The sequence below is a fragment of the Phacochoerus africanus genome, chromosome 10 (genome assembly GCF_016906955.1).
Source record: "Phacochoerus africanus isolate WHEZ1 chromosome 10, ROS_Pafr_v1, whole genome shotgun sequence".
In the NCBI taxonomy this organism is placed as follows: Eukaryota; Metazoa; Chordata; class Mammalia; order Artiodactyla; family Suidae; genus Phacochoerus; species Phacochoerus africanus.
Genome location: NC_062553.1, coordinates 71,458,857 through 71,472,366, shown reverse-complemented (window position 1 = coordinate 71,472,366; position 13,510 = coordinate 71,458,857). Strand labels below are relative to the sequence as shown.

Below are 13,510 nucleotides of genomic sequence, written 5' to 3'. Positions count from 1 at the left end.
AGTTTGGATTCTGACAGCCTGACTGTGAGGCTAGTTCACCGGCTGTGACCTCGAAGAAATCATGTAACATTCCTTCCTCATCAGGAAAATGGGGACTTGTGAGCCGAACCTATTTGTTGGCTTGTTTTGATGGTTAAATGAGCGAGTGGGTGAAAACACTTGGCACGTAAATATTGGCTTTTTGACTTTTTAAAAGAGACCGAAAAGAAGTGCGAGTGTTGAGCTGAAAAAGCTCTCCTTCCCCTTTAAAATCCAGATAAACCTCTGAAGAATTTAAATAAGAGCAAATGAGGTTCGGGTGGAGTGTCCTTTTCTACCACAGTAGGTCCGTCCTGGTTCCCTCTTTGCAGCTGAAAATCATTTGTTAAACCCCCTCCAGGCCGCCGTTTGCAAGCTCGCGGACCACGTGGGTGGGGTGGGGCGGGGACTCGGGGGGGGTAGGGGAGAAGCAGGCGGCTGTACTTATTTCGCAGCGCCCAGGGATCCCGGGCGGGTTAGGACTCGTGGCTGCGGTGGGGGTGCGGTGGATGAAGGCCCTGGGGCGGGAAGCGCGGATGCCTGGAGCGGGAGGCGGCTCTTCTCATGATTCCAGATCGGGGGCGACTTAGCCCGTCGAGCCGCTCGCGGACTCCGCCTCCAGCACCGCCACCCTCGGCTCCGCCCCCTCCTCGAGCGCTTATTCCAGGCACTGGCAGGGGCCACAAGGGTCCAGTTGTGGCTGCTCGAGCTATGAGGGCTGAGGCCCCTGGTGCGCGCCCGGCCCTGGCACTGCTGCTGCTGTTGGCCGGGGCCAAGGTATCGGCCGCCGACTCGCCCACCGCCCCGCCGCTCTTCAACGTGAGTCTGGACGCGGCCCCGGAGCTGCGCTGGCTCCCGGTGCTGCGGCACTTTGATAAGGATTTGCTGCGTGCCGCGCTGGCCCAGATTGTCTGGTGAGAGAGGCCAAGGGGCGGGGATTTGCGGGGACAACGGCTGCGGGAGGCGGAGTGAGGGAAAGCCCAGACGCCTACTGCCCAATGTGCTTCAGTCCAAGACTCTTGCCTCCTTTCCTCCCTCTGTGACAGCCTTGTCCTGCACCCCATCCCCTTCATCCCCAGCGTTTGGAGTGTGCAGGGGTGGCGGGGATCAGAACGGGCATTTGCTACTGCTTTAGGCAGTGTCGATGTTGGGGATGATCCGGTGCAGCTGCTTTGACTTTCAAGTTCAGTGTCACCAGTGGCACGCCCGTCCACCAGCCATTCTGGATCAGAGTGGTGCTCAGTCGCCCCAGCTGTGTTGTGGGCTGCTCAGCCCATCCACTCCTAGCGGGTCTCCTGAGCCCCTAAGCTCGCTCCTTTGGGGATCACTCTCGGCCGCCCTACTTCCCTCTCTCTGAGTGTTCTTTTCTCTTCTGGACTCTGAGTTTTGGAATGTCTACTCTCTGGGGAAGGGAGACACCTGGAACTCATCCCTAAGGATGAGAGCTTTAGGAACCCCTTACCGCCCCCCCCCCAACACTCGCATTTCCCTTCTCCTCTAAGCAGATCAAACACCCTCGTTGTTGTTCTTCTAGGGATAATGTCCCCGAGTGGGTCCTCACACTGATCCGAAAGGCGGTCTGGGAGCTGGAGTTCTTCCTGCCCCAGCCCTTCATCGACGAGATCCGCGGGATGTGCGACGCCCTGGACTTCAGCCTGGGCGACTGCATCCTCCTCAACCTGGCCTACGAGTCCACCGCGTGAGTGCCCCGCGCTGGCGCGGATTAACTTGAGACTTGGCAGGGATTCCTGCCACCCCTGAGTGGGAGGAGATAGGTTTTCAGTGTGACGAAATCCGGGTGGTGACAGGGCTCCCCAGAAAGCTCCAGTGCTTCCTCTTTGCTTCTCTGAGCAGCTTATGAGCTTAGAAAATGAAAGCAGTTTCCCTGACCTCCGTCCTGACCTGTGCCTCTTCCTGAAGCCCCCTTTCTCCTTGCATCAACCCGGGTAGCAGCCCACTTTCAAATCTCTGCTCCATACATACTTTTGCGGGACGTTTCTGGAACTAAGCTCACTCTCCGCTGGGCCTTCTATTTAACCCAGTGACCCTCCAACCTTATAAGGCAGGGAGTTGTCCCCCTGTGTTTGTCCCGCCCATGTTCGTCAGGGCTAGCGATCCCAACCGTTCTTCCTGAGCCTGTTTCTTCCAAGGCTGGGGTCCCAGGCTACACTGTTCTGGCTGATAGATAGGACCAGCCAGGGTTCAGTTGACAGAGTGGGGTGATGACCCCTGGAGTGCACAGGTGAAAGCAATACCAAGCGTGTGGTTGATCCCACAAAGTGCAGGGGGAGCCTCAAGCTCGGTGGTTCAGTAACAGGTCCTGGAATTAAGAGACATTGGACTTGGTTTCTGTCTTCAGGACTTAACAGTTTTTACCACCAGACCAGCCTCATCTAGTAACATCTTGTAACTCCCTATAGCTTCTGGCTGCCCAAAGATGTTAAAAAATAAATATTTTTCCTGTATCATGACATCTTCCCAGAACACCTTGGCAGAATAGGTTAAAAAAACCACTGACTGCGGTGAGCTGTGGTGTAGGTCACAAATGCGGCTTGGATCCCCAGTTGCTGTGGTGTAAGCGGTTGGCTACAGCTCAGATTTGACCCCTAGCCTGGGAACCTCCATGTGCTACAGGTGCAGCCTTTTAAAAAAAACTGCTATAACTTGCCTTGCTCACCTTCCTCTTCAGGGAACTGTTTTTAAGGCGCAGATAAGACACACGTGTTAAATGCTAGTGCTTTTCGTTTAACCTAGTTTTGCCATGCTTCATCTCCTATCCATCTTTTTCCTATTCTGTCATGTGGCTTTCTCAATGAAAAAAATCAATTATTTTTCATTTTTCACCTACTTTGCTTGGAGTCATTGTATTCAAACCGACTAAAGCAAAAGTTTGAGTGAAAATATTCTAACTTTTGGATTTGATATTAAAGTATATATTAGGAGTTCCCGTTGTGGCGCAGTGGTTAGCGAATCCGACTAGGAACCATGAGGTTGCGGGTTCGATCCCTGGCCTTGCTCAGTGGGTTAAGGATCCAGGCGTTGCCGTGAGCTGTGGTATAGGTTGCAGACGTGGCTCGGATCCTGCGTTGGTGTGGCTCTGGTGTAGGCCAGCTACAGCTCCGATTGGACCTTTAGCCTGGGAACCTCCATATGCCACGGAAGTGGACCAAGAAATGGCAAAAAGACAAAAAAATAAATAAATAAATAAATAAATAAAAAATAAAAATAAAGTATATGTTAAATTGCCTGACATGGAAAAAACACTGTCAGACTTCACTAGCATTAACAAAGGACATGTTTTGACTTTATTTCTGATATCGGTCTTTTTGAATCAGATGAAGACTAGATACAGTTTCTTGAGCCTACTGGGTATGAGACACTGGAGATTTCAGTATTACCTCTTGTGATGCGGAAACCAAGTGTCCAAATGGGGTCAGTTTGCTGAAAGTCAGGTGTATGGTGAGTGTCAGAGCTGCTACTAAAATCACCTATCTCCGGAGTTCCTGTCATGGCTCAGCAGAAACAAATCTGACTAGTATTTGACACAGGTTCGATCCCTGGCCTCACTCAATGGGTTAAGGATCCAGCATTGCCATGAGCTGTGGTGTAAGTCACTGATGTGGCTTGGATCCTGTGTTGCTGTGGCGGTAGTGTAGGCCAGCAGCTGCATGTCCCATTGGACCCCCAGCCTGGGAACCTCCACATGCTGAGGGTGCGGCCCTAAAAAGATAAAAATAAATAAATAAAAACTTGTCACCAGTGCCCTGTTGTGCCTCTCTCAAAGTAGAGCCCAGCTCCCCACTTATCCCCTGTGTTTGTGTCATGCCCACATGCTGTTTCCCCAGTTTTGAAAAATCCCCTTTGAGAGAGAGTCTCCAAAATTTAGCTACTTTCAGTGTTTTATCAATGCATTTCTTGACATTTCCAGAAACCTTGGAAAAAAATTAAAACCCGATCAAGCTTCCTTTTCACTTTTAAAAAATTTTTAAATTAAAAAAAATTCTTTTTTAGGGTCCCAGTGGCATATGGCCTATGGAGGTTCCTAGACTAGGGGTCAAATTGGAGCTGCAGTTGTTGGCCCGCACTACAGCCACAGCAATGCAGGATCCAAGCCCTGTCTTCGACCTACACCACAGCTCACAGCAACACAGGATCCTTAACCCACTGAGCAAGACCAGGGATCAAATCCATGGATACTACTCATGGATAGTGGTATGCTCATGGATACTACTCGGGTTTGTTACCACTGAGCCAAAACTGGAACCCCCAAACCTGATCAAGCTTCCTTTATAAACAAAAAGTAAGTACCTTTTGTTTTCTCTTAATTATAAAAAGTACTGTGAAATCATAGAAAATTAGTAAATGCAGGAAATTATAAAGAAGTTTTAAAGAAGTTTAACTGCAATCTTGTTACTCAGAAATGACCATCCATCCTTCAGGATATTTCCTGTCAGTGTCTGTGTGTGTACATACATACATTTCTTCTTTCTCCTGCCCTAGAGTTAGACATGATGTTTCTAAGTATTTTTTCATGTAACATTACATATTCTCAGAGGATATGGACATTTATACATCTTAATGTCTTCCTCTTTTCCTCAAAATACATCTCTCTGGCTGCGAATTCCTTTTTTTTTTTTTTTTTTTCCTTGCCTGTGTCATGTGGAAGTTCCCTGGTCAGGGCTCAGACCTGAGCCATAGCAGTGACAATGCCAAATCCCTTAACTGCTAGGCCCTCAGGGAACTCCTCCCTGGGACTTCTTAAAAGATCCTTTTCTTTTATTAGCATTGTGCAGGGAGCTCTCAGGAGACAGAAAAAGTGCCAAGCCCCTAGATAGTGCACCCTTTTGCCAAGGAGACAAAATGAAACAATTTGTAGAACAGAATCGTTTGGTGCCATTGTACTTGTTCTGAGAAATTCAGAGAAGAGAGAGTTGAGCTTGGACCAGCTTTGAGTGGTATGTTAAATACACTGCGTATTGCCAAGCAGAGGACCAAGCAAGGCTCTGTGGTCTAGAGATGAGCCCAGAATGGGTCTCTTTCAGATTGAGATTTAGGATGAAATTCTCATTTAGTACGTTTTCAATGTCTTGTGTGCTGTGGGCAAGGTTCTAGTCACACTGAACCAATACTGTTGTGTTCAGTTGTCTTTTTTCATCTTGAATTATGGATCCGTTTTCTTGGACAAGAATTATGTAGCATATTTGCTATATGGGGAAGAAAAAACTGTTTTGAGGACTTATTTTATTTTTGCTTTTTAGGGCCACACTCATGGCATATGGAGCTTCCCAGGCTAGAGGTCGAATGGGAGCTGTAGCTGCCTGCCTACACCACAGCCACAGAAAGGCAGGATCCGAGCCTCATCTGCAACCTACACCTCAGCTCACGGCAACACCAGATCCTTAACTCACTGAACGTTAAGGCCAGGGATTAAACTCACATCCTCATGGATCCTAGTCGGGTTTGTTAACTGCTGAGCCTCAAAGGGAACTCTGAGGACTTATTTTAAAAATGAAAAACTCTGGAGTTCCTGTCGTGGCTCAGCAGTTAGTATCCATGAGGACATGGGTTTGATCCCTGGCCTGTGCTCAGTGGGTTAGGATCCTGCGTTGCTATGGCTGTGGCATAGGGCTGGGAGCTACAGCTCTGCTTCGACCCCTAACCTGGGAACCTTCATATGCTTTGGATGTGGCCCTAAAAAGCCACCCCCCCAAAAAAAAAACCCCACCTCATTTCCTTTTTCTTGCTTTTCATATTCATTCATGTTGGATTTTTCCCTTTTCCCAGATTCTGCACGAGTATTGTGGCTCAGGACTCCAGAGGCCACATTTACCACGGCCGGAATCTGGATTATGTTTTTGGAAGAATCTTACGCAATTTGACTGTGGATGTGCAGTTCTTAAAGAACGGGAAGGTATGGTCCTTACAGTGTAAGATTCAAAAATCAGGGAGACTTGCTGACCCAAACCAGCCATCATTTGGGTGGTCTGCAGTTTAAACATGTTATCAATTTAAGATAACATCAACCACAAGAAGGGTTTACATAGAAAAACAAAAACCACATCATGTATGCTTATAGAAAGAAGGGTTATTTATTATTATTGAGCATCTACTTAACAGAGGCCAGTCAGCTTTCCCTATGGAAATCTCTGGGGAGGGTCTGATCAGTTGCTCGCTTATGCCAAGTCAGCTCTTTTCCTCTGCCTGCCTGCATTCAGGCTGCTTCTCGAATAGGGAGGAGCTGAGTGGTGTCATGTCTGGGAACGCCTAATTGGGGGATCTGGATTTGAATCTTGTGTCACTTCCTTTGTGAACTTGGGAAATCGTTTAAACCAGTTTTGCAGATGAAAACTCAGGTTAATACTTTATGGAGCTATAAAGATTAAATGAAGTAAATGAAGTAATCTACGCAAAGCATGTGGTAGATACCTGATAAATAGTGGCCAAATAATAAATGGTCCTTCACTCAAGTATGATGAACCCACACCACTCTTTTTTGTATGATCTTTAAGAAATTATACTTGGATCCTTTTATTCTCATTATAGTTCCTTTACTACAAATACGTACTATTGGCACATTTCTGTGTAAATATCTAGAGAGACAGCATTAAACAATGTTGACACAAAGCATGTCACTGCCATGAACCAGCATGCAAAAGTCTGATCTTGGGAGTTCCCATCGTGGCGCAGTGGTTAACGAATCCGACTAGGAACCATGAGGTTGCGGGTTTGGTCCCTGCCCTTGCTCAGTGGGCTAACCATCCGGTGTTGCCGTGAGCTGTGGTGTAGGTTGCAGACGCGGCTCGGATCCTGCGTTGCTGTGGCTCTGGCGTAGGCTGGTGGCTACAGCTCCGATTCAACCCCTAGCCTGGGAACCTCCATATGCCGCGGGAGCGGCCCAAGAAATAGCAAAAAGACCAAAAAAAAAAAAAAAAAGTCTGATCTTGGATTGGCACAATGTTATAAATCAACTATACTCTAATAAAAAAAATACAAAATAAAGTCTGATCTTGGATTTGGGGGACACTTTGAAAGGACTTTATTTCATTTGTTCTTTGCATTTAAGGGTTGTATCTCAAATACTAGAATCTCACATACCTAATACTCATTTGGTCATCTGCTTTTACAAACAAAAACTTTCTCATAGAACATTCACACAGTACAGAAATATTTAAGGTGAATGTTTCTTCTTTCGTAGTTTTATTCCTTTTTAAATTTTTTTATTTTTTATTTATTTCTTTTGCCTTTTTAGGGCTATACCCCTCAGCATATGGAGGTTCCCAGGCTAGGGGTCTAATTGGAGCTGTAGCTGATGGCCTAAGGCACAGCCACAGCAACTCAGGATCCAAGCCATGTCTTTGACCTACACCACAGCTCCCGGCAACCCCGGATCCTTAACCCACTGAGGGAGGCCAGGGACCGAACCCACAACCTCATGGTTCCTAGTCAGATTTGTTTCCACTGTGCCACGACGGGAACTCCCCAGTTTTATTCCTTTACTTCACCACCATTACCAATTTGATTCTAGCTGAAGGTGTACTTCAAAATGGTTTTAAGTGGTGGCAATGACAGAATATACATGAAAATAGATTTTGACAGGATATCTGCTAAAGTGTTAGTAATTATTACTGAATGAGAGGACAATAATTATTTTCATTTACTGCTTTCTTTCTTTCTTTTTTTTTTTTTGTCTTTTTGCCTTTTCTAGGACCGCACTCCCAGCATTTGGAGATTCCCAGGCTAGGGGTCTAATTGGAGCTGTAGCCACCAGCCTACACCACAGCCATAGCAACGCAGGATCCTAGCCGCGTCTGCAACCTACACCACAGTTCACAGCAACGCCGGTTCCTTAACCCACTGAGCAAGGCCAGGGATCGAACCCACAACCTCATGGTTCCTAGTCAGATTCGTTAACCAGTGGCGCCATGATGGGAACTCCTTCGTTTACTACTTTATGCTTTTCTCCATTATTCTATAGTGAGCAGAAGTTATTTTTAAAATGACAAAGGATTAAATGCAATTTAAAAAGTACTTCACCTGTTCCCTCTAGACTCTCCCTAACTAGCAGTGTTTACTTCATTTGTTTCTGTTTATCCCCCACGGGAAATGGTCTATGCCGTGTAGCTTTTCTCTGGGCTCAGGCTATTATTACAAATTTTAACGGTTTGCATTTAGGCACTGTCTTTCTGCTGCGGGCCCATGGCCAATAAATTGTTTTGCTTTAATTAAGAACAGATTATCCAACCAATAATTTAGCTCTTATTCTTGTCTAGTGTTCATAATTTTGTGTTTTCAGGGGTTCCCATTGTAGCTCAGGGGTAACGAACCTGACTAGGAACCATGAGGACTCGGATTCAATCCCTTGCCTTGCTCAATGGGTTAAGTATCTGGCGTTGGCCATGAGCTGTGGTGTAGGTCACAGATGTGGCTCACATCCTGAGTTGCTGTGGCTGTGGTGTAGGCCAGCAGCTGTAGCTCCAATTAGACCCCTAGCCTGGGAACGTCCATATGCTGCAGGTGCTGCTGCTGCAAAAAAAATAAAAAACAAAGAAAAAAGCAAAAAAAAAATATGTATATATATTTTTTCAGATCTAGAATCTGTTTTGATCTTCAGGGCTGGCAACCGTGTGAGGCAGGCTGAAGTCAACATTTTCATCCTTCTTTTCCAAATGAAAGGGCTGGGCCTTACAGAGACTTACTTGCTCCACATCACATGGGGCAATGAGGCAGAAGTGAGACCGAACCCAGGCCTTGAGGCTCGGAGACGCTTTTCCCCCCAAACTCAGACTATAAATTAGAGTCTCTTGCTCTACAGTTAAGGCGTACAGTTAATGTTTATGTTAAATGACCTGGCACATGCAATTGGAAAGCATAGACATTTAGAAATATAATTTTTTTCAGAGTTACAAGGTACAATGTCTTAGAAATTATATCTGATTATTCCATATTACAAGATGTCTTGGAACCGACAAGTGACTTTGATTTTCATAATTTTAATTTGCTGAGCTCGTCAAAGGTGACACCTGTGTGAGGATCAGCGTATCGCGTGGATGGAGTGACCACATGATTACTCCCCGCCCCCCATTGTTATATTTTGTAAGGGCTTTAGTATGAGGTAGACTTAGCCCTATTTTCCTGCTGTGAATGGAAATAGGGAGAATTCATGAAAGGCTCTTAGTGAGTCTCAGGGAAGAGGTCATTCATAAAATTAAGGCCCCTGCATTTTCCCCTTGGACTGTAAAGTTATTTCACTACCAAGATAGTAACTTCTCACTTATTTCTAACTTGAAATTCAGTTTTCTAGGAAAAAATAACCTTATGCCCATTCAGTTCTCAAAATATAAAAATTTTAGTTTACCTTGATTGAACCACATGAGCTGGACACTCTCCTAAGTGCCTCTTTGAAAAATGAAATCTGGTGTCTGAAGTAATTGATAGATTTTTCTCACCAAGGATAGAGTGGGATCTTGCAGTCATTGGAGCTCATTTCCTTAATTTAAAGTGAAAGTGACCCCTATAAGTCATGGAATAATCATGAGGATTAAATGAAACATGTATGTATAAGAATTTATATTTAAAATTTAAGTTTGATTAGTACTGTAACCAGTCTTACTGGAACTCCCTTCAGCTTGTAAGATACATGATATTTATCCCTATAACCAAGACAGTGGAATTTTTTTCGTTTTTTAAAGCTTTATTGAATATAGTTGATTTACAAGATTGTGATACTTTCTGTTGTACAACAAAGCAATTCAGTTTTACATGTACATATATCCAATCTCTTTCAGATTCTTTTCCCACATAGATTATCACAAAATATTGGGTAAAGTTCTGTGTGCTATACAGCAGGTCCCCTTTGGCCAATCATTCCATATGCCTCAGTGTGCATAGGCCAATCCCAGACTCCCCAGTCCATCCCTCCCCCACTACCTGTCCCCTTTGTTAAACATACATTTTTATTTTTTATTTTATTTTGTCTTTTTAGGGCAGTACCCACAACATATGGAAGTTCCCAGGCCAGGGGTCACATTGGAGCTGTAGCTGCTGGCCTACACCACAGCCATGCGGGATCTGAGCCACATCTGTGATCTACACCACAGCCCGTGGCAACACCGGACCCTTGACCCACTTATCCGGCCAGGGATCACACCTGCATCTTCATGGATACTAGTCGGGTTCATTAGTGCTGAGCCATGGTGGGAACTCCTCAATATACTTTTTCTTAACACACTAACTGGTAAAATTTAGCAACAGGTCTAATCACTACCATAAACTCAGCGTAGCGATAGGTATGAATGCTGTTTCTGGCTGTGTAATGTACATCCTATCAAGACAGGTAGGATGCCATCATGAATGTGAAAACATCCGTGCTTTCTCCCAGTGACAGAATCCCAGGCACTGCCATGACACATGAGTCCTGGCGTGCATTCATCACGGAGGGAGTGACATTTCAGTTAGAGGTTAGTGAAAATAAAGATGTCCCATTTTTCACCCATCCGGGGTCCTAGATCCACTGATGACTATCCACAGACGCCCCCAGGTTAAACTTTCAGAAGGCTGTTTCAGATTTTTATTCTCTTATGTTGGACTTAGAGAAAAAAAAAAAATCGGTGAAACTGTGGGACAAAACAGCTGATTCACTGTACATTCAGTTGGAATGATGACATGTTTTTTTCCCTCTTGATTTCAGATTGCATATACAGGAACCACTTTCGTTGGCTATGTAGGCTTATGGACTGGTCAGAGTCCACACAAGTTCACGGTTTCCGGCGATGAACGAGGTAATCCAGACACACTCCCAAGCATTTTCAGCCGTGTCCCTGCTGGGTTTCATCCAAATACTTCTTCACTCACCTGCGAGAACATTCAGCGCCACACTTAGCCCTGCCTGCTTCTGTGCAGTGGGGGGGGGGGGGAGAGAACGGGACAGTGTGCATGGTAGCGGTGAAGATGGTTCCAGGCAGTGACAAGGGCTGCCAGGCAAGTCAAACAGGCAGATGTGCTGGAGAACGAAGGAGGGATTGGAGCGGTTGCCAAAGGCACAGGGTCTGGGAAAGCCCGGCTCCCGCGATCCATGTCTGCAGAAGCTGGGGCAAGACCATTCCTGGAGGTGGCCAGAAACAAAAGCCCGTGGTGTGCTCACAGCATAGAGTAGGGGGTGGGGGGTGACCTTAGAGATGGAGCGGGGGGCTGAGGCCACGCTGCAGGGTCATGAGGAGCAGCTGGGGTTTTAAGCCAAACTGAGACTACGGGAAGGTTATAGGCCAGGCAGCGGGCAGAAGGGATTCACTGGTATATTCTTAACTAGCATTTGGCTGCTCTGTAGATACTAGATGGTATTGGGATGAGATGGAAGCAGAAGACCGTCTGGAAGCTCTTGCAGAAATCAGAGGATGGTCTTATACAAGCAAGAGCTGTAAAGCCCTTGAGTTTTCTGCACACTTATTCATAAGTTTTCTCATTAGACCCTCACAACACAACAGTCCTAGTCCTACCGGGTCATCTGGGCTGATGTTATTAACCACATTGATTATGAAAAGAGGAAATGGAGGCTGGGAGATGCAGAAGCAGCAAGTAGATGGGGGAGGTGAGTCTCAATGGGATCTCCTGGGTCTCTGCCCCCGGGCTGTCTTGTACAATACCCCTCCCCCCAAAAAAAAAATCCCAGGGGACACTGCTCAGTTCTCCAGTGTGTGGGGAACCCAGAGATAAACCAGTTCTGGCCTCAGAAATTTGCAGCTGAATGAAGGAGAAAGATGTGTATAAGGAGTCTCTTTATAGTGTAGTGTCGGTCATCTGATGATCCCCTGGTCAACTTGTTTCCTTTTCTTACGCTTATCTTTGCACATAGCCTTGATCAGGAAGACACTGGCTGAGCAGGTATCCATGTCACAGTGGTCACTTCTTTATTCTCATGCATTTTTAAAAATATATATTTTCTAGGGCCTCACCTGCGGCATATGGAATTTCCCAGGCTCGGGGTCTAATCTGAGCTGTAGCTGCCAGCCTACGGCACAGCCACAGCAACACAGGATCTAAGCCAAGTCTATGACCTACACCACAGCTCACGGCAACGCCGGATCCTTAACCCACTGAACGAGCCCAGGGATCGAACCCGCAACCTCATGGTTCCTAGTCGGATTCCTTAACCACTGAGCCACAACGGGAACTCCTCATGCATTTCTTCCACATTTTCTCAAATATCAGCTATGAGTGAGACTGGTTCTCCACCAGTGGTCCCCAGGCCACAGCATGACAACTACTGAGGTTTTGCACAGAATGACTAAACATGCATGTATTTATTAATATATATGTTATAGATATTTATATATTCTATATAATATATATTTATAATATATTATTGTATATATTTATTAAAAATTATTTCCATCATTTTGTGACTCAAATTATTTAACCAATTAGAACTCAGATACCAGCAGTTTAGAAATGAGTTAATTTTATAACATACACATTTAATCAAACACTGACCGATTGCTTTCAAAAGAACTTTTTTAAACCTTATTCTAATGAAAACCAGTTTGGCCTTCAGTCAGCCAAGACAGTTAAAATGCCTGAACAATTAGATAACATCTCTTGGTTCACAGATAAGATCTTCAGTTAAGTTTCTGGATCTTAGGAAGAAGGCCAGCAGTGCCTCTAGGACAGGAATAAGAATCAGGGAGTGAGGGAAACTAACAGATGGTGTGGGTGTAGGAGGCTTAACCACCTGCGGGCAAGGTCACAGACTCCAGAGCCAGCCTGCCTGGGGTCACACGTTGGTGCTGTCACTTGCTAGCTGGTGGTCACAACCAAAGTGCTTAACCTCCCTGTGCTTCAGTTTCCTCATCTGGAAAACAGGATAATAGCTGCCACCAGGATGAAATGAGTGCATGTACATAAGGTCCTCAGGGCAACACCTGGCACAGAGTGAGGCCCATAGAAGCCTTTGTTGTTCTTGTCACATCCTGCGGCTGGACCTTTTCTGAACCCCAGGATGAAGTATCCAGCCGCCTCCTCAGCCTCTCCGCTCAGATGTCTCCCAGGCATCTCAGACTTAACAGGTTTATGCAAATCTCTTGCTGTGTTCTTTTCCCCTTTTCTTGTCCTTACGCCTCCTCTACCCATATTTGCTCTTCTCCCGATTTTCCATGTCTCAGGAAGTGGTGCTTCTCCTCAGCCAGTTGCTACCAGACCTCTCTGGCCACCCGCAGTCCCTTAGTTTCATCAGCTCTGCCGTCAAGACGAGGCTCTCCCGGTCCTTCTCTACCTCCACCGCCAGGCTGACTGCCATCACACCTGAGTTGCCGCAAGCTCTTCATCTGGTCTCCCTGTCCCTGTTCTCACCTTCCTGGACACCTCCTTCACCCCCCAGCTGCCCGAGCCCATCGGTCCCCTGCTGAAAACCTCCCGGGACTGTCCATTTGACACAGCAAATCCAGAGTCCTGACTCCGACCTCCAAACTCTACACGCTTTCAACTCCTGCACCTCCTTTCC

The 13,510-nt window shown here is 46.1% G+C and overlaps 1 protein-coding gene across 1 annotated transcript in view; it reads left to right on the top strand.

Moving 5' to 3' along the window:
* The first annotated feature begins 455 nt into the window (after positions 1-455).
* NAAA (N-acylethanolamine acid amidase) overlaps positions 456-13,510 on the top strand; it is a 31,206-nt gene continuing 18,151 nt past the window's right edge. Inside the window, exons 1-4 of the mRNA XM_047798917.1 lie at positions 456-932; positions 1,553-1,717; positions 5,803-5,929; positions 10,706-10,796. Of these exons, the coding sequence (XP_047654873.1) occupies positions 583-932; positions 1,553-1,717; positions 5,803-5,929; positions 10,706-10,796 (733 nt within the window). The 5' untranslated portion in view covers positions 456-582. The remainder of the gene's footprint in view (positions 933-1,552; positions 1,718-5,802; positions 5,930-10,705; positions 10,797-13,510) is intronic.